The sequence below is a fragment of the Cyanistes caeruleus genome, chromosome 5 (assembly GCF_971803275.1).
Source record: "Cyanistes caeruleus chromosome 5, bCyaCae1.hap1.1, whole genome shotgun sequence".
NCBI classification, from domain to species: domain Eukaryota; kingdom Metazoa; phylum Chordata; class Aves; order Passeriformes; family Paridae; genus Cyanistes; species Cyanistes caeruleus.
In genome coordinates this window covers 8,777,773-8,797,650 of record NC_141705.1, presented here as the reverse complement: position 1 = coordinate 8,797,650, position 19,878 = coordinate 8,777,773, and the positions used below count along the sequence as shown (strand labels likewise).

Sequence of the window (19,878 nt, the reverse complement as noted above, 5' to 3'; positions counted from 1 at the left end):
AAAAAGGCACCAGGCAAATCCAGGGACATAAAGCCCATGAATTACTTAAAGGACTAAGCAGGGTGAAAACCACCAACACAGCAACATTGGGTACGGATGGCGAAGTGCCCGCCGCTAGCCACGTCTGGGCTTCAACGAAGCTGGTGGGCACAGCAGTCAAAGCTGAGCGACATCAATTACGCCCAGGTCTGCCCCATTCTCCTCCTCCCGTGCGCAGGGCAGGGGAACCGGGGGGTGAAGGCCGCGGAGAGCTGAAGGGCCAGGCCTGCGAGGCCCGACAGGCCTGGGGGGACGGGACGAAGACATCGGTACCCAGGCGACCGCCCTGAGGGGAAGCGCAGCCAGCCGTGGGAGCCCCGCCCACGTGACGTCACCAGTCAGCGGGCCGGGCTCGAGACGGAGCACTGCGCGCGTGCGCGGGGCCCCCGTGGGCAGAGCGGGCGCGTGCGCAAGCGCGGTGGGCGGAGCAGGGCGGGGACACCGCGTTCGCGGCGGGCGGTTCGAGCTGTGGGCGCTTTCCGAGCCTTCCCTGAACCTCCCCTCAGCCTTTCCTGAGTCTTCTTTCATCCCTCCCTCGGTCTTCCCGCCACCGCCCCTTACCCTCCCTAAGCCTCCTTTCAGCTCTCCCTTAACTTCCCCTCCGCCTTCCCGCCGCTTTCCCTCAGCCCTCTCTGAGGCTCCCTTCAGCCTTCCCGCCATTTTCCGCCTCGCTCCCCTCCCCTTCCCTCGAGCCGCCGCTGCGGCAGAGCAGAGCGCTGGGGTGAGTATGGAGCTGTGCTGCAGCCTCGGGACTCGCTCCCGGCGGGATGGGATCAGCCGCCACCGCGTCCCCGCTCCCCTCCGACCTCTTATTCCGGCCAGAATCCCTGTGTGGCTGGAGGCAGCGGCTGCTGCGGGACGTGGCCCTCGAGGGCCCCACTTGTGCGGCCCGGGCAGGGACGGGCACCGCGGGTGCTCCCTCAGGGCTCCGGAGTTGTTTGTGGTGTTTGATGGCAGTGGCAGTGCAGTGGTGGCCAGGTGTGCCCGGCCACAGGGCTGTGTGGGCGCCCATTATTTCACGGAATCACAGAATCAGTAAGGTTGGAAGGGACCTTTGGAGACCGTCCAGTCCAACCCCCCTGCAGGATCACCTGGAGCAGGTTATCCCGGAGCGCGTCCACGTTGTTTTGGAATGTCTCGAGAGAGGGAGATTTCACGACCTCTCCGGGCAGCCTGTTCCAGTCCCCTGCCACCCTCAAGTGAGAGGAATGACGGACGTAAAGTTCTTCCTCGTGTTAAGGTTAAACTTCTTGTTTTTTAAGTTTATTGCCGTTACTCCTTGTCAGTGGGCACCACTGAAAAGAATGCGACAGCCGCTTCTTGGGACCCATATTTATATATTTTGAGGACATCCCTTTTAAGCATGGAGGGCAGAGGACGCTTGGAGCGCTGCCCTGTGACACGATACTCGCGAAACATTCTGTGTCATCTGCAATTTCTGAGCTAAATCAGACAGACACATGGGGTACTTCAGAGAAATGGCTTTACTTGTTCAGTGCTCCAGGCTGACTGGCAGAACGGGGTTCTCTGGTGAAATGTATGTTTTAGAAACAAAGTATTAAGAAATACCAAACTAAAAAAAGCCCCTATTATCAGAGTATTGCAGACAAGGCCTCCTGACTGTTGGTTAGTTATCCTATATCCTTCGCTGTCTGTTACACGTGCTTTAGGATCCCAAAGCTGATTATTTGTCTGCTAGAAAACAAAAAAGCATCAAACTGCGTCTTCTAAGTTGTGACCATTTTCACAGGAGTATTTTTACACTGATCTTAATTTTAATTTTTTCGATCAAAAAACCTGCAGTTTTCTGTTGAGGTATTGATATGTTAAAGTATTTATTGTTCCATTTTCAGAGGAAACTTTAAAGCAAAGGTTTAGAAGACAAGATTCTGCTTGCTGTTGAGGTAAAAAAACTCTTGTAGCCAAGATCTTGAAGTGCAGTGTAACATCACTGTAGTTTTGTTTTTAGAACAGACTAAAAACCCTGATCATTTCCAAAGAGTTAAAATAATTATGGCTGTTTTTTTAAAAGAATGTACAGAAAACTGTGTAAGTAAAATCACTTTTGGAGGGCAATGAATTGCTCAGTATTAACACCTGTTGCTTTTAAATTAATGATACTGTACTGTTTTCATAATAAGTTTATGTGAATTAAGGCAAAACAAGTGCTTGCAATGATATGGGATGTAATTGATATGTCCTGATTTGATCAACAAAATATATTAAGATATCTGAAATTAAAATTGGTTTCTAGTCTTGAATAACCACTTTAATCCAAAACAGCATTCCAGGTTTGTTTTTCTTTGTGATCTGACACTTCCTTTTTCCTGTACAGACTCTTTTTATTAAAATACTGAATATTCATTATAAATGGCAAAAAACATAAAGCTGGAATAATACCCCAGATTTTTTCCATGTATTCGGATTTTTTTCTGCTTACAAAAATATTTCATCATGAGCTGTGGAAAGGATTTTGTGGAAACTCTTAAAAAAATTGGATATCCAAAGGCTGATGAGCTTAATGGAGAAGATTTTGACTGGATGTTTGAGTCTTCAGAAGACAAATCATTTTTGGAGTGGTTTTGTGGAAACATAAATGAGCAGCATGTGGTATCTGAAGAAGAACAGCAAGATTATCAAAATCTTCTAGAGTGTGGTAAGCCTGTTTTGGAAGGAAATGCACTGGATGAAGTCCTTAAAACCTTGGAGCCCATGGGTTCAATGAACAGTAGCCGAGAGGAGGACAGGGAAGAAGTGAAGAAATTAGAGGATGAGCTTCAAACTCTTCAGAAGCTAAAAAACCTTCAAATTCATCGGCATAATAAGCTTCAACTGTTGGTTACTACAAACAGCCACGTGTTGCAAACGTTCCAAAGCAAAGAGGAAGAAGCACGTAAGAATTGGAAAGAAGGTCTGGAAATATTTACTGCAGCAAATAATAAGCTTGACCATGAACTGCAGTCTCTTATAGCTGCAGTGAAGAAATTTGCCTCTTTTTTCACTGCTTCAGATTCAGAACAAGGGTCGGCTACACATCCAGTGTTTTTTTCCCAACTTTCTTTGGATAAATATTTGTCTGTGGAAGAACAAAGCACTGCAGCAGTTGCATCACACATAAAAAAGCATTTTTATAAAGGTATGTCTGAATGCGCTGAAAATTCACGTGGAGGCAGCTTTCAGCTTGAAGATTTAATCAAGCAAGTCCCTTTAGATGCGGCTGATGAAGTTTGTGAAGAGAGGCAAGAGATAGCCAGACTCCAGGCAGCGTATATTTGTGGTCAGAACCAGCTAATTCAGCTGCGAGCTGAAGAGGAGGGCATGAATTCAGCTATCAAGTGTGCGGAGAGCCTGCTGCAATCCTCAGACAAGGTAAGGTACAAAAGGTGATGAAAGGTACTGGAGTTTTAAACAGACAGACGAGTTCCATTTGATCTAGTAAAGGGAGTTGCTGAGTTATTGTTATTTCAAATATTTTTATGTAGTGAAATTGCACTTTTAAGAAGTTTTAGTCTTACTTACAAAACTGCTTTTATGAAATATCTTCAGTCTCCATGGTTAGGAAATCTTCAGTGTGCTACAGTTCCTTGAATTCTGCATTTCCAGTATTACTACCTTTAAAATCTTAGAATTTATAGTACCTTTCTAGTTTAGTTTAACTTTGAATTTTCACATTAGAACTGGTTCTTTGTAGAATAAACAGAATCTTAGCTTTGATTGCAATTCTGTGGTATCAAGGAGCCAAAATGATAAATGTATTTGTTTTTATTGCGTAGCATAAACTTAGAAAGCTTTAGTTCACTGACTCTGGAAACTCAAGTATTTGTACCAAATAAATGAATCTGATAGTTGAAGCCCCAGAAGTCTCTCAACAAATGAGTGACAGGCAAATGTGGCTAGTGGAATTTGTGAGGAAATCATAATGAAAGGAAAGGTATTTGCTTATGCCAGTCATTGAATAACTTGAGGCATCATGTCAGTTTGTATATTTTCATTTTTGGATGATTAGTATATAGGACTTGATTGATTAAGGTAACTTGAAAAAGATGGATTCTGCCAGCAGTGTTGATCATCCAAATGAATATAAAAAATTACGTTTGCTTGTGAGATTTCAGTTAGACATACTTGAAATAGGTGCTTGGTAACATGTAGCTCTTTTATTTTTAAACTGTTTCCTGACCCTGTGATAGAATGAAATTATTTTTTACTGAAATATATCTATTATCTACTTTGTTCATCTGTATTTGCATTATTTTGTAAAATTCTGTAAAACTACTTGTAGGGTTTTTAATTTAATTTTGGAGCTAAATGTAACACAAATACATGAACCTTATATGAACTGAAAAAATGTTTGGGTGGTGGCTTGGTGGGAGCCTTGAAGAAATTCACAAATATTTTGTTTTATGCAGGATATTGGACAACAGGAAAACATTGATGCTAAAATATCTAGTTTAAGTGCTGAAATTTCAGCAATTAAACAAGATATAGCTCAGATAAATAATGAAGAGCTGCTTCCCCTTCTTAAGAAGAATGCACAACTTTTGACTGCACCAGTGGTGAAAGAATATTTAGATCACCAAATTGCTCAGCAGGACTATTATGCTGCAATTCAAGAAAAAATAGGCAGGCATTTGATAAGACAGAAAACCTCATTTGAACTTATTCAGCTGGCCTGTGAAATGGAGATGAAGAAACACCAGGAGATCAGCTGCCAACTTGAGAATTTGGTAGAATCTCTGAAACAAAGCACTGATGAGTTGCAGCAGAGACTACAGGTGATAGCTGAACGAACTGAACGGGCAAAGCCAAGGAGCACTATTACTTCAGAGGATGGTTTCTCTTGCAGGTAAGTATTATATTCAGTGTTGGATTTCCTTTGAAATAATACTGGGGACATGAAGGCTCAGGCAAGATAAGCCTTGCCTGCTTCCAAGTTCTTTTTTACTTGCTGTAGCTAATTAGAATTTTGAATTTTCAAGAGCTGAAGCATTCAAGATGTGAAACTTGTTTCTTTCTTGTCCTTTGAAATTCTCTTTAGGTTTGCCTGAGGAAAAACTGTTCAATTATCAGTCTTAGTAATATTGCTGAAGCATTCTTAATTAGTATCTGTAACATGAAGAATGTTTGAACCCAAGCTTGTTTTATCTAGCACCTCCTGATACTCTAGAGGCATAGATGTTAATAGCACTGATTTCCCAGGTTGTATGCATGGCCTCATCGGCTGAGCGGGCAAAAACCCCCCGTGTGGTAGGAGAGAGGAATGATTCCTTCGGGCTGTGAAATGTGTTTAGCTCGTTTTTGCTGCTTGATTTGCCATCTGGTTTGAGTGTCCTGGCACCCATGTAGGAGTCTGGTTTTTCACCATCTGAATAATTAAGTCTTCTTAAAGTTCAGGTGATACAGTTAAGGATGTGTGCTGTGCTTCTCTGCCATCAAGACTAGATCTTTTGATGAGATATTGTGAGAATTGTGTAATTATAGGTGTGTTACTGTCAGACTTTTCCTCCTTCTTTAAAATGGTGCTTTAAGTGTTTGTTTTTTTAATAATTGATAAGTGATAACTGAGTATGGTTTGTCACAGTGAATGACTGGAAGAATTAGAATTAATTTTACTCCTATTGTGTGTTTGTGTCAGCTTGTTACATTTTTGTTCAGGTTTATTATGTAGTCTGCAAATCACTGAATGAATGTTTCTGGCTTTTTTTTTTTTTTTTTTTTTTTTTAGAAAAAGGGAAGGGAAGTTGAAAGAATTAAAAACCTTACAGGGTTTGTAAACGAGACACTTGAAGGACCTTCAGTTATTTCTGAAATATAGCTCTTGCTCTTAATAAAGCCAGTCTGATTTTATATTAGGGAGCAGCTCCTGAAGATTTTGTTATGCAGAGGTGGTAGTAACATTTGGACTATGTAATGTTGTCTATAATTGTATTAGGCCCATTCCTGATACAGTGTAAGGGTACAGTTTGCTATAGCGTGTAATGCTGTCTTTTGCATGACTTGTAACTAACGGGAGAATTTCTTAGCAGTCTCTTCATAGGTAGAAAACAGGAAATACTTCAGTGAGCTTGAAAATGTTACAACGATTGTTCTTATTTCTCATCGACTGTTGAAGTCTGCTTTCATTCAGCACTTAAAAAAAAAATCTTATTTTGCAGTCCTTGAAGTATCAGGAAATAGTTGGCAAAAGCAGACTGTCAACTTCTATTTGCATTCATAATCTACTTACTAACTGTTACTTTAGTATTTCATTGCTGCTAATTTGATACTGAAATATTTCAGATTCCTATTAATCACTGCTATATATAGATATATAGATGGAATCCTGAAATCAGTGGGAGATATAGCAGTGTTGCAAAAGTGCCTTTAGCAGCACTTACCTTACTTGTCCTCTGACTTTTCAACACAGACATGTTGTCTTAACTGATGATAGAGTGCTTAGGACAGTTAAAATATTTGTCTGTCTAACTTCACTTGTTACAGGCTGTATCAACTCCTGGAAGGAGGAAGTAGAAAACAACAGTTGTTTAAAACATACAAAAGCCTGGAGCAGATGGCTCAGAAGTTAAAGCAGGACTGTGCTACAGTACAAGATCAGCTGGCAGCATCTGCTCGAGAGCAGTCTGTCCTTTTGTCCAACCTAGAAAGGGATGTGGATGCCCTTCATGGTGCTCTCTATTGTGGAACAAATCAGATACAGCTCCGGAGTCCGGTAGGCCCTTAATGATTTTTTTCAAATTGCTACATTTTGTGTCATGTTCTTTTACTGATAAAAGTATAGTATGAAGGCTCTGGACATGCAAACTGTCCCCACTTATTAGCAACAAATTTATTAATGATAATGGATGCTGAACATTTACATTGTTCTTGGCAAATGTTGGATTTTTCTAAATGCTGGCAGGTAATTTTTTTTTGTTTCTGACTAAACTGTTGCATCTAAATGAATTTCTTTCAAGGGCACGTGCAGTCCTTTATTCTGGTAAGCTTGTGATGTGGGAGATCCTTTGACTGGATAGGGTGTCACTGGAAAACTCCTTTAAGTTGCTCTTCATTTCATATGGGCTTTCTCCTTTGTTACCTCTAAGACCCTAATAGTAGAGTTTCACCCCTTAAAAGCCTGGCTGTGGGTGGGTCATTCAGACAAACTAAAAATAACAGAATTTTGAAGGACAGTTGTAGTAGGACAATCCTGCTGCACCCTGTCTCAGGTGTTACGTTTAAAACATCTTTTAAATGGGAACAGGATTTGTTAAATGCACCTTCTTATGGTTTATAAATCATTGTAGATACCTCAAAAATGCATCAAGGGGAATCTTCTATTATATAATACTTTCTTGGTTAATTACATAAAAATATATTTAACATTTGTCAAATGAGTTTGCAACATATAGAACAGTTTTAATTTAAAAATGAGACTGTAATTGGAACAGTATGTGTTCAGGGATTGCATATATTTAAATCAAATACCTTACTATTGATTTAAGTTACTACTTAAAATATGACATCTTGTTCTACTGTTACTGTTTCTCAGAAAAAGAAAAGTAATTCCTTTAATAAGAGAACAGTGTGCAAGTAGATGATTAATCTGCTTATACTAAACTATCATAAGAATGCCAGTTGTGAAACTTGTAGCTAGTATTTAATGATTTAATTGTAAGATTGATTAAACTTTTTTATTGTGCTTTTTTTTGTTTGTTCCCTTTTAAGATTTGAGAAAATGTCATTCACTCATCTCTCTAGGTCAGGTGCAGATTTGTATGGTCTTAACTCATCTGGTCAACAAGTAAATTACATTTGCATAATACGATATGAGTTCTGTTACATGGAGCTCAAAAGTTACATCAATTGAATGGAATCCCTTAGTATTCTTGTTTCTGTTTTTTTTTTGTGATTACTTTTTTGATTACAAACAAGTGACTTCTTAAAGCAAAAAACCTTTCCTATTTCTAGTTCAACTAGAGTATTAACAATAGGAAAGTAATAATATTTTTGTCTTTTATTTTTTGCTAGGAACTTTCTGAGCAGTTTCACCAGCTGAAAGTGGATTTAGGTGAACTAAATCATCTCCTTAAGGATCTGGTTGCTGATCTGAAGTCAAAGAGAAGCTTTTTAGAGTCCAATAGGCTGCATCAGATGGAAAGAGACTTGTATGTGTATTTTTTCAAAGATGAAGAGCACTTGAAAGAGATGGTGGAGAAGCTTGAGCAGCAGTCTCAGGCTAAAGCCAGTGGTCTGGAAGACAAGAATTTCACAACCAGTGGAGTTCTTAATGGCTAAACAGCAGTGTACTCTTAAGAAAGGAAATGTTAATGTAAACTGTGTATGACTTTATGGAGTAATAAGCATTAGCTTGACAAGGCTGACACCTGTCACTGCAGTGAATTCTAACTGCCACAGCTGGGATTGTGTGCTGCTTTACGGCTTCTGCCTGCTGAATTCAATCTCAGTTTTATCAGAACTCTTGGATATGTAGTAATTGTTGGTTATTTGAAAGAAGTATGTTTAGGCTGCTCTTCTGCTGGCCTGTGTGTTTACTTCTGCTGCACACAGCATAGCATCAATAGGAATGTGTCATACCCTTGAGTTAAGTCTTATTGCATGCTAAGAACTTTTGATTGAACTGCAAAATAAATGTGGAGAAGGCATTCCAGATTTTGGAACAAGACTGCAATGTGCTCATAGTGAAGAGGAGAGTTCTCAATGGCAGCAGATATTACATGATTGTTTCTCTTACAGTTCTTCTAGGAAGACTTGGTTTTGTTAGAAATGTGTTGGAATATGTACCAGAATGTTTTAACTACCAAGACCATCTGTTTTAAGACCATTCTATTATCTCTTAACTTATAATCTGCCTTCTCCATTGAAACCAGTCCATACTTATACTGGGCTTGTCAATGAATGAGAATTTTAAATTTCTTTTTTGTACTTCTGAGTTTGCCTTATAATTTGTAATGATAGGCATTTCAACTCAGAGCACTGATGCTTTCGTGCTTGTGCTTTCATGTGCACTGTTAGCCTGTTTATCAAATTTTTATATAGCTGCCTAATATACCAATGGAACTAAATAGGCTTTTATAGTATGATAACTTCCAGTCTTTTATATTTTGATGGGATCAGCTGTGCTTGCTTTCAAGCACTGTACATATTGATGAAGGCTAATATATTAGTTGAAATTCAGTAACAGTAGTCTTAAAACTATTTTGATGGCAGACTTTTAACTTCTATGTACTTATAACTTATTTTTTTTTAGCTTACTGGTCGGGTGTCTTTATGTCTGGATTTAATGCTGCTTTACTCTTTGTGTTTATGATTAAATGCCAAACTCTGTCAATTCAGTTCAGTGTGGTTAATATTTATGGTGAATCTGTGTGGGTTTTTCTAGGCCTGTTCTCAGGCATGGTGTCTTGTTTATTTTTAAGTCTGATGGGTTCTCATTTTGTTCTACTTCTGGGGCTGCTGCTTCCCAGCCTGAGAAGTCAGGGAGCACTTTAACCCTGTGTAGGAAAGAAGTGTTGCTCTCACAGAAGTTAGGAGGATTTGAGTGTGGGGAAGGATTGTACTTCTGACTCATGGAATGTTGGGGAAAAGAAAACCATTCCACCTCCCACCCTTTCCTTCACATGCTTTCTAATTAGAACTAGATAGATACAGCCAGTGCTAATGCAGTGTGATGGATGTTCCTCTTTGAATTGTATGCAAATGTTTGCATTTATAAATACTAAAAGTTGCAACATATCCGTGGTCTTGAGGCAAGAGAAATATTTCTCTGTAGGCAGAGGAACTGTTTGCTGATGGTTAAGTTTGACAGTCTGCTCATGCACCAGTGGGATCTAGTGGGAGAAGACCAGAGTAACAGGACTCCAGTTACCCACTTGTATAGGAATAATTAAGTCAACAGCAGGTTTTGGTAGAGTGATTGGTTTGTACAGCTTGGATCCTTTAAGTGTTTTTTAAAATGCTCCATATTTCTCTTGTGTTTGTGAAGAACATGTTCTGGTGTAACTGTAAAGCAACAAGTCATCAGTGTGGGCACTGTTTCTTGTGATTCTCCAGTGTGTGTTGTACCTAGGAATTCTCCAAGTATTTTGTAGGTATTACAGAATATGGGCACTTTAGCTGGAAAACCAGCTCCTATTCAGAAAAGGATAACATTTACAACAACAGTAGCTGGGGTCAAAGCTTGTAGAGACTATCAATGTTGCTGACCAGTTTCTTAAATTGACAAGCTATAGTAGCTATTTTAAAGTTACCAAGACATAGCAATATTTGAATGCATCAATTATACAAAATTTAAGAAAGCAGGGGTCTTTTATGATAAGTATTTTCTGAGACAGCACATAACTAATGGCCAGACATTGTGGTAGTAATGCTTGTTTCTTTAATCTTGTATTGGCTTAATTTTGGCAGCTTGCTTGAAAGTTAATTGTGCTTTTCCTGATGAAATCCAAGCAACATTTACTAGTAACAGTAAATGTAGGCATGTGCTAAGATACAGACGAGTTTAAAGATGCTGGGAGGCGGAAAGTATCTCCAACATGCATACTTCTTGTTTTATTTGTCAGATTTTTTTTTTAATAGTAAAGTTAGCTGTACTTAGGACTGCTGATTTTTTAATCAGTGTATTAAAAAACTATTTCAAAGTTTCTTTTTATAAATTATTATATTTGTTATTTCCAATACAGTACTGGTAGGCATGTCTGGGAGCAAATGCAATTTTCCATTGAGAATGAATGGCTAAATGTGTTCACTATATTTTTGTCTTTAACTTCAACAGAATATAAATGAGGATTACTAATGGCCTTGATTAATTCATAATTTGTGTTCTGTGTTTAGGTTTAATCTTAAAAATGGAGCGTTACATAGGATGTGAGATTTCTAAAGTACCTTTATCTGATATTGCTCAGAGGATTATGACAGCTCTGCAATCTATTCCTGTAGAAGCTCAGACTAACAGAGAAAATAATCAGAGTGAGTAAATCTTAGCCTATTTGTGCTTTTCTGCTGAAAAACTGAAACAGCAATATCAAACCTCTAGTCCCTGTTTTTAAATAGAGGAAAAGAAAAGGTGAGAGTTTAGGTTTACAGCTTTAGAAAAGGAATTAAGCTGTAACTGTGACATTTTCTGGGACTTTTCCAATTCAATAATGTTACGTGAGTGCAAGGAATGGTACCACAAATTTAATTTTTCCTTTTTCTGTTCCTGCTATGTGGTACAGAATTATATGGGAATTTCAAACTGTTACCTAAGTACTACAGTGTCATAAATTAGATGCATACATTAACTTGACTCTGGACTAGATGTTTAAAGATCACTGGAGGTACTAGGAGCTTAACAGGAAATCTGTGAGCTCTCCAGACTCATGTCTGTCCTTACAACACATACTCATTAGCAGTTTTCTCCTTGTGAAATTCTAGGGGGAAGAGTGAACAAAAGTCCTGGTGAAAGAACGAGTTAGGTAATGTTAAAAGTGCCTCAGCAGATCTAGAACGTTGTAGATAGTGGGGAGGTTTTGCAAGGTGCAGGGTTTATTCTCAGTTCTGGGCGAGTCACAGCCAAATTGTGGCTCTGGAAAGAAGTAGAAAGTTAGGAGTTTGGCTTAATTTCAGTTGTCTGTTTTCTCGTGAGAGCTAGGTCCTGGTATATTATCTGATCAGTGGGCTTAAAATGTAACATTTATTCCTGTGTACATTGTGGTTTTTGCAGCCACTGTTCTATATTAATTATGGTTCAGGCTCCTCTTTCAGTGTAGTATTGGATCACTGGAGCCTGCTGATGTAGCAGTGACAAAGATAGTAGTTCATCACTGTGTATATCAGTGATACAATGATTTAAAGAAATGTGGGATGAGCTAATTTTAAAATACTACTTTGGTACATCTGGTACTAAAATGCAGATGATTTTAAAGAAAATTCGATCTCTCTTTAGCTTAGTTTCATTTACTTCTCTTGCTACCTTGTCATTTCCTGTACATATATATACACACATATAGCTTTAGTGTGGGTCTATAAAAAAGAAGTTTGCCTCTCTTAAAAAAACAAAAACAGCTGCAAACCTCTGATGTTAGTTCGTCTGTTTCAGACTGTATTGAACTGTATTTTATAGATAGATTTTTAAATTTTTGATTCTACTTAATGGAAAAAATGTTTGTCTTTAGAAGGTAAATATTGGGCTCAAATAGAACAAATATCTGCAATGTTGACCTAGTTGGTGAAATTCTGTGGTTATCCTGGCAGTGGAGCTCTAATCTTTCCATCAGGCCTTGAGGAGTTGGAAGGCAAAGATGGATTTCTGCTGCCATCTGGTGATACTTTGTCATAATTCAGAAACTGGAAGTTGCAGATCTCTTCAATACTTCTCATACCAATTATTGTGTGTTGGAGGAAAGAAATGTAATCCTCATCTTCTCTGGGGGTTGGATTTGTCAAGGAAAAGTGTCTAGCTGTTAAACAAAAGCACTGAACATAAACTGAGATACTATCATTCTTAATTTATTATCTCATTGTTGTAGAAGGTGTTGAGAAAACCAAAGGTAAAATGTTTGAAGCTACAAACACAGCTGTGCAATATTGGCTGTTCTAACAACTTAGGTTAGAAGTTTGAGCTGGAGCTAAATGTCTGATTATACACTTAGAATAACATGCAGAAATAAGCTTATTTTCTTCTGTAGACAAAGGTCTTGATTTGCCCACACGTGTTTTTTGAAACAGTGCTAGTAAATTGAAACAGATCACCTTATGCTTTGTTTGACGTTGGTCAACACCATTGTTGTTTCAGAAAGGATCTTGCTGCTGATAGTGCAGCTTCATAGCTGACAGTGGCAGTTTAGTATGGGCATTTATTTAGTATGAGTATTACTCAGTAGGGGGGGGTCAAAATACGTACTTTGCCTGTGAGGTGTCTTTTGGCTGGGCAGTAAGATAATTGAAGCATAAACGAAGCCAAACTAGTTGTGAACTCTGGAGAAACTTGAAATTCAGGGGAGTTCCTCTTTTTCCCTGTTCTTCTTTCTGTACCCATTGAGATATTTACTGCTAGCCTGTTACCCCTGGCTCCTTCATTCCAGGCTTCACTTGATTCTCCTCTTCTTGGGGCTTGTGGACAGTGTTAACAGCAGAAAAGAAGCCGTGTCCTAATGGTTTCACTTGCCACGGTGTGAGTCTGAGGTGCATTTGCAAAGCCCTCTTGGAACAGCAGCAACTGTGCTTTTGGAGCCATGGGCTAAGGGTCTCTGGCAGTTCAGTGTGGGGCCAGACTCCAGCTGTGCTGTGCTCTGTGTCACACCCGGCACTGGTGGCTGGCTAGCTTCTTGTGGGACTGGTGTCACCTTATCTTCCTGTCAGTTTGTCAGGTCTGAAGTACCTTTGATCTCTCTTACCTGGTCTTAGAATGCCTGTTCTGTTGCAAGATGAACAATGTGAAAAAATATCCCCTGTAGGTGAAACATGGTCAGTTTGTAAAACATGATATGCTAAATTCAAATACAAATAATGCTTTGTAGAACAGAGGTTTTGTGGAATACTGCTGCTGGATTCCAAGAAAACAGTTAAGCTGTGTAAAGTTTCTAGAGTTTGGATTTTTCTTTTTTTGTCCTTCACGTTTGTACACTCAGCTTTACTATGATCAATATGAGTTGTGTTTCCTTGAAAGAGGGAAATTCACATAATTATGGAATTATAGTAATTCTTCCTCTGAATACCTTGGAAAATGTTTTTCTGCTTTGTTGTGAAATTTAAGTGATTTTTTTCTTAATGGTGACAGAGCAGACTTTTGCATGTGTGTATTTTGGAACCTCTGGGGCCCTTTTAAGCATGAATACTAACTTGATAAATGAGGGAAATTTTTTCACAATTCTTTCAGGTGTGGTAAAAATGTCAGTAATATAACCCTGTATGAAGCCTAAGTTACATGGGCTACCTGCAGATTCATTTGTATTTTAAATTGTTTCTTCTTTTTTAAAGGTGTAGAGAAGATGAAGGAAAATAAACTAGGTGATAAGGATGCACATCTGAGAAATGAAAAGGCAAGCATTTTGTAAGATTGAAAAACCACTAAAAGCAGTATTTCTGTAGCAGGTTTGAAGTTATAGACTGGTTCTTTCATAACAAGCTTTATCATGCTGTATTTTATACAGTCATAGTTCAGGTAACTTCCTCTGTCTTTTTTTGCACTTGGCCTGTGTTTACCTATGAGAGTCTGGTCCCAATTTCTGTTCCCTTTTCACAGGAAATTGGTCTTCTATGACAGACTGATTAGAAAAGAGGTTGTCACATTCAGACAGTCACCGGAGTTTAGAAATGTTCTCAGACTCCTGTCACTGAATAATCATAAAGTGAGACGATTCATATGAAAAATTGCTTCATATTAGGAAGCTTAATTTTGGGTTTAATAATTTCTCTGAATTTTATTTGATGTGCATGTGAGTGAGTGCCAGTGTGTGGGAACAGGTAACTGGCAGCCCCAGATCAGTCTTTGATTGTAAAATCCATTGAGTTAATTGACGAGTTGCAGATGGTGCAGCTAATCCCAGCTGCAAATTTCACAGCCTTCCTTACTTGGACAGTGGTGCATGTTGCACACTTCAGTTCCATTCAGGTTGCTCAAGATGCAGAAAACTGATGCCTTGCATGGAAAGAGATTGTTTCCTACAAATTACCCTGGCTCACAGGTACTCATGCAGCTGTGGGTTCACATGGATAGGAGTGGAATCCCTTTTTCTAATGATGATGCTCTAATTTTGACTGTCTGCATCTACTGAGATCTTCCTACATTGACATAAATTATGAAACTACATCCTGGGAATCATTTTCTCTACTTCCAGCCATGTCATTATTCCTAAGAGAAGATCAGTTCTTAATGGAAGTTGCTGTTTCTCTGTGTGGTTAATTGTTCCAGCTGTATTATTCTGACTTGATAATTAAATTGCTTTGTTTGTATTTTTTTGAATCTTTAAATGACTTGCTTATTCCTGGTTCTGTAATTACTAGAGTGTCCTAATTTAAATTCTGCTGTGTTAAATGATAAAACTATTTGCAGTTTGACTGGAGAATACGCTTGAGTGAATTAGTTGTTCCTATGGCTCTTAAACATTTGGCCCTTCTGTGATATGATTTTTCTCCTTCTGGTAACTTTATAGTGCCCACCTTTTAGCATTGCATAGGTCAAATTAATTTGTCTTCATTCAGAACAGCCACTAGTCATTTTGGTAGTAGAAGAAACTGAATTAGCTTCCTTTTCCTTACTTAGAACCTTGTAATTGTGCTTTTGTGTGGAGTTGATCCTGTGAAGTATGATCTAAAGCAGTCTTAAGCCTTTTTCATCACTTTCTAAGGTTTGGGAATATTTGAACTGGGTTGATGAATATTGTGAAACCATAAAAAAGTACCAAATTTACTGGCTCTGTCATTCTGGCTTTCTCGATCAATACAGATGTGATGGAGGTAGACAATAGCCTTTGATCAGTGAAAGCTGTCATCTTGGGGACTGGAGGGAGCCCTGCACAGCAGGACCTTGTTCTTTTGAAGCGAGGAAGTCTTGGTTTTTGCAGTGGGGATGACAACAGTTGTACTGAATGAGACTGGGCTAGAAGAGACCAAAATACAGTAATTATGAGAGACTCCAGTTACTTTCCAATGGAGTCAGTGAATATTAAGCTTATGCATGGTGCTCCAGCTGCAAATAAGGAGACAACTGCTTTGTGGAATAGTTGGAGAACTCACAAGAAAAATTTGTATTTATTTGATTCTGTGTAAGATCAGGTCCAAAATCTTCCCTGCTGACGGGTGCGCTTACAGAGACTATAGTGTTTTGGAGGCATTGAAAGATGGGTAAGACAGTAATGCTTAATTTTCAGAAAGAAAACTATAAAATTGAAGAAGCTTTTAAAAGAAATTATATGGAATTTCCCTCCAAGCCCAGAACATTTGTAGGTAGTATAGGGATTTCTTCAAAGCAGAATATTGAAGATTTGAAATTAATACTAAATTGAGTCTGGAAAAAGTAGTAGGGATGAGAGACAGTATGAATGAGACTTAAAAAATGTCATCATGCAAAAATGTAAACTTAGCAGAATTTGTATTATTTTATATTTGTCTCATTTGACTAAGTTAAATTATATGCACAATGGTATAGTTCAAAATAACTTTGAGGAAAAGCTTGCAAATGCATCACTAATACATAATTTTTTCAAATGCCTCATGAGTAGAAGGCCTGCCAGCTCCTCTAAGGCCTGCTGGTGGTTGAGGCATAAAAAGCATTGAGGGAAGTTCTGTATATCTGTAAATTGTTAAACACACATTTACCTTGGGGAATCTTGAAAAGGACAGTGATTGCCATTCCAGGGTCGTTGTTCATGAAATCAAGGCAGAGGATCTATTTCAGCTGAGGAGTTTGTAGAAGAAACTAGCAAAGTAAATAGTAAGAAAGTACTAGGGCTAGTAGCATACCAAGGAAATTTCTGAAGGAAATCAGGATGAAGAAGTAGAATTCAAGCACTACCATGCAGTATCTTGCTTAATGCCCCTTAGTAGCATGCTGCTGTAAAGGGATTCAGGAGATTTGGAGTAGGAAAACTGTTCTGTGTATAGTGGATTAAACGGAATAGAATATAATACTTATTCATACTTTTTCAACTTTCTTATGTATTTTTGTTATATATTGCAATACTGTAAGGTGCTTGAAGGATGCAGTTGATTCATGTACTAAGAAATTCCAAAGCAGTCATTAAAATCCCATGCCAAAAGTTCTATAACAAATGAACCTGTCATGAAAAGAGCTCTGAAAGTTGTCTCCTCTCTTCAGACAATATTGACTCTGTCACTATGGAAGACAAGCTACTGGACGAGATGCATCCTGCAGTTTTTAATTTGCCATTTTTAGTGTTGAGCTAATATTAGGTTAAAAAAAAAAGTAGTTGTGGGTGTAAACAGTATATGTCAACAAAATCTCTACTGATACATGGTTGAATTTTGGTTTATGTAATGTGGTTCCCCTAAACTGGTTCTGTTTTGTTAGTATCAACATTTTTTCATAGAATTTTGCTTTCTTGAAAACTTACCTAAATTAACTTTGTGCAATTTTTAGTTTCTCCTAATAAGTCAAATAATTTGTTTGCTAAAAATTTCTGATTTTCCCAGGAGGATTGTGATTCCAGAATTTCCATATTAAAAGCAACTGTCAGCCCTGAAAAAAGAACTGCTGGTCAGATAGTCAGGATAGTGCATATGGATGAAATACTTGGCTGTCAAGATACCAAAATATCTGGCAGCTGTTACCAGGATTCAGGCTTCCCAAAATGGGGATATCGAGAAAGGAATCTTTCAGTAGAAGAAAAAAACCTGAAGGAATGGGAAAAGAAAATAGTTATTCCTCTTAAAAGAAAGCAAAACGTGTCTACATCTTGCTCAGAGAAAACAAGAAGATTGCCGGTAAATACCTACATGTTCTTACATGAAAGAAGATACAGCTGTACTCCTGGACAAACAAAGTCTTCTGGAAAGTATCCTTGTGATATCAGCAGTTTAGGATGTGAAGAGAAAAGTGAACTGCTTGCAACCATAGAACAGGCAGCAGCTTTTGTAACTACTATGATATTTCAAGATGGTTCTTCACAGCTGAGCTCGGAGCAGGTTAGTGAAGGATGGGTTTTGTTTAGTCAGCTCTGTGGAACCATTTGATTGTGCATGCAACTGATAATCACAAACCCGTGTTCATTGGCAACACTTGTGTATGGCATACCAAAATGTACAGTTAGATTACATTTTATTTTAAACTGCCAAGTAAAACTTAGAGAAAATAAAACCACGCAGATTTTTGTGTCAAGGCTGAAACGCATCCTCCTCTACTGTGTCAAAGGTGTTACTAATACAATTGATATTATGTATTAGTGTACATAATGTGTTTAATATTGTAAAACACTTGGGAATTTTTCTTTATAGGATTGCACAAAATCTGTTAGAGGAAACACTATTGTAATTATGCTTAACAGGCCTCTACCTCATCAGTAAAAGGAGTTGTTGTGCTGGTGAAGAATCAGACTGATCAGCCTTGTCCTCCCAGTCACACTTCAACTGGCTGTGCTTGGAATGCTGATAATGAAAATGATAAATTAATTTATTTGAAAACTGAACAGTCATCTCTTTGGGAACAAGAACAAGCTCACAAGAAATTTTCTTGGTGAGAGTATGTAGGAAAAAATACTGTTTTGCTTTACATATACTTTCAGCAATGATAATGTTGGTTGCTTAGCACAGGCCTAATCTCCTTATGTGTCAGGCTCGTTTAATTTCATTTTGGCTGTGTTAGTTCCGTATCAAGTCTGGGCTTATGGAAACCAAATAAGAATAGACTATTCCTTTGGGCTCAGCATATCACTGACTTGCAGCCCTTTCAGAATTAGGCTGGGATTCTGGTAGGAGCTGCTTAACTGCTTCACCTGAAAATCCTTTATGAGCAGTTAAAGCTGGACAGCACCAAAGAATGTTTTGTCCAGGTTTATCTTCCTTGTATTTCATTTACCATTTCTTGAGCTGTATTTCTTAGCTAGTACATTTTTGATGGACATTGTGATAAACACAATGAGCTTTGTTAATACTTTAAATCTTTTTAGCACAGATTTTTTTAATGGCTTTTGACATTCCAAATGAAGTTTTACTAACATTCAGTAATAATACAATATAATTTTGGCAGTAAAGGCTTTATGTTTATGTGTAATACATGGACTAAATTTTTATAAAAAGTTGGACTATGTTTTAAAGTTACAGTTATTATAACCAAAGTCCATTTTTATTTTTATTAACTTGAAAATCATAGCCCAAAAAGGGAGAAATGCAAACTGAATCTGATTCCTAGATGTAATACTCTAGCATTTTAAAACTCCATCAGAATATTTTATGACTTTCAGTAATAGCTGTCTTATTGTAAACTGCTGAATTTGGATTATTAAATTACAAAACATTCATTTCAAACTGTGGGACTTGGTTCTTAGTTGCATCTCTTCCACTGCTTGAAATCATGGCTTGAAACAAATCATGACTTTGCTTCTTCAATAGTAATGGGGTTACATGACAAGTGGATTAATAACATGTCGGCTTGAATATAGGTTGTTGTGAACTGAGAAGAACATATCAGTAAAGCATGTATGTAAGAACAGTAAAAATTTGATAAGTTGATTATGAGTATTAATTATTGAGCAATTATATTAAAACTACAGGTAATTACTTACTGTAAGAGTTGTACAATTGTTTAAGAAGGAATCTATAATGCATACAGCAATACCTTATGATCTGTGTGATGTCTAGTATGTCTGAACCCTTGGAGCTCATACCATCAAAAGTGCTTTATAAAAACTATTATTTTTCTATCTTGCCCAAAATATAACTTATTTTAAAAAGACACATAGTTGGTAAATCTATATACTAATATATATATATATATATGGTTATATCTATTTAAAATATCATGAATGAAGGAATTGTAGATATTTTCAAGAGGTATGGAAATACATGACAAAGATGAAGCATTTTGGATTTAAACAGCATTTTAACACTGCTATGGCAGTTTAGGCTGTCTAGTAAGTTTTAAACTGGTGTTTTATAATGCTACATCAGTATAATCTCTGTGATCTTATTTAGGTATACTGAAGTATTGCAGGTATTCCAATTTGGGCTTTGGATTAAGGTTGCACTTCAGGAGTTAAACAAGTATTTGTTTTCTTTATATGATATTTATATGTGATAAAGCATATCTGCTAGGATGTTTTAATTTCTTATACAACATCATCTTGAGTATTACTGAACTGAGAATTTAATACTCAAATGCAATAGTCTGTTCTTATAGGAATAAAGAAA

General features: G+C 37.9%; 2 protein-coding genes across 16 annotated transcripts in view; both read left to right on the top strand.

Annotated features, from left to right (window-relative positions):
* Positions 1–398: 398 nt before the first annotated feature.
* The window catches only part of POLN (DNA polymerase nu), a 99,467-nt gene continuing 79,987 nt past the window's right edge, over positions 399–19,878 (top strand). For 2 of the 15 annotated variants that reach the window (XM_086888971.1, XM_086888966.1), the window contains exons 1-9: positions 437–760; positions 2,375–3,408; positions 4,446–4,882; positions 6,517–6,745; positions 8,044–8,180; positions 10,867–11,001; positions 13,993–14,054; positions 17,167–17,658; positions 18,018–18,205. In XM_086888971.1, the coding sequence (XP_086745097.1) occupies positions 10,881–11,001; positions 13,993–14,054; positions 17,167–17,658; positions 18,018–18,205 (863 nt within the window). In that variant the 5' untranslated portion in view covers positions 437–760; positions 2,375–3,408; positions 4,446–4,882; ... (1 more) ...; positions 8,044–8,180; positions 10,867–10,880. Of the gene's footprint in view, positions 761–826; positions 3,409–4,445; positions 4,883–6,516; positions 6,746–8,043; positions 8,181–10,866; positions 11,002–13,992; positions 14,055–17,166; positions 17,659–18,017; positions 18,212–19,878 lie in introns of those variants that run through there. The other 13 variants (XM_086888970.1, XM_023925631.2, XM_086888973.1 and 10 more) reach the window with 10 other exon arrangements.
* On the top strand, positions 2,494–8,310 carry HAUS3 (HAUS augmin like complex subunit 3). Its single transcript, XM_086889014.1, has 4 exons — positions 2,494–3,408; positions 4,704–4,882; positions 6,517–6,745; positions 8,044–8,310. The coding sequence occupies exons 1-4, from the start codon at positions 2,494–2,496 to the stop codon at positions 8,308–8,310; spliced, it is 1,590 nt and encodes a 529-aa protein (XP_086745140.1).

What these genes read in the sequence shown, in the direction of transcription:
- HAUS3 (XM_086889014.1), top strand. Translation starts at nt 2,494, where the DNA reads ATGAGCTGTGGAAAGGATTTTGTGGAAACTCTTAAAAAAATTGGATAT. An exon ending in TGCTGCAATCCTCAGACAAG is followed by an intron (nt 3,409 to 4,703) that starts GTAAGGTACAAA and finishes GAACTTATTCAG; the next exon opens with CTGGCCTGTGAAATGGAGAT. An exon ending in GAGGATGGTTTCTCTTGCAG is followed by an intron (nt 4,883 to 6,516) that starts GTAAGTATTATA and finishes CACTTGTTACAG; the next exon opens with GCTGTATCAACTCCTGGAAG.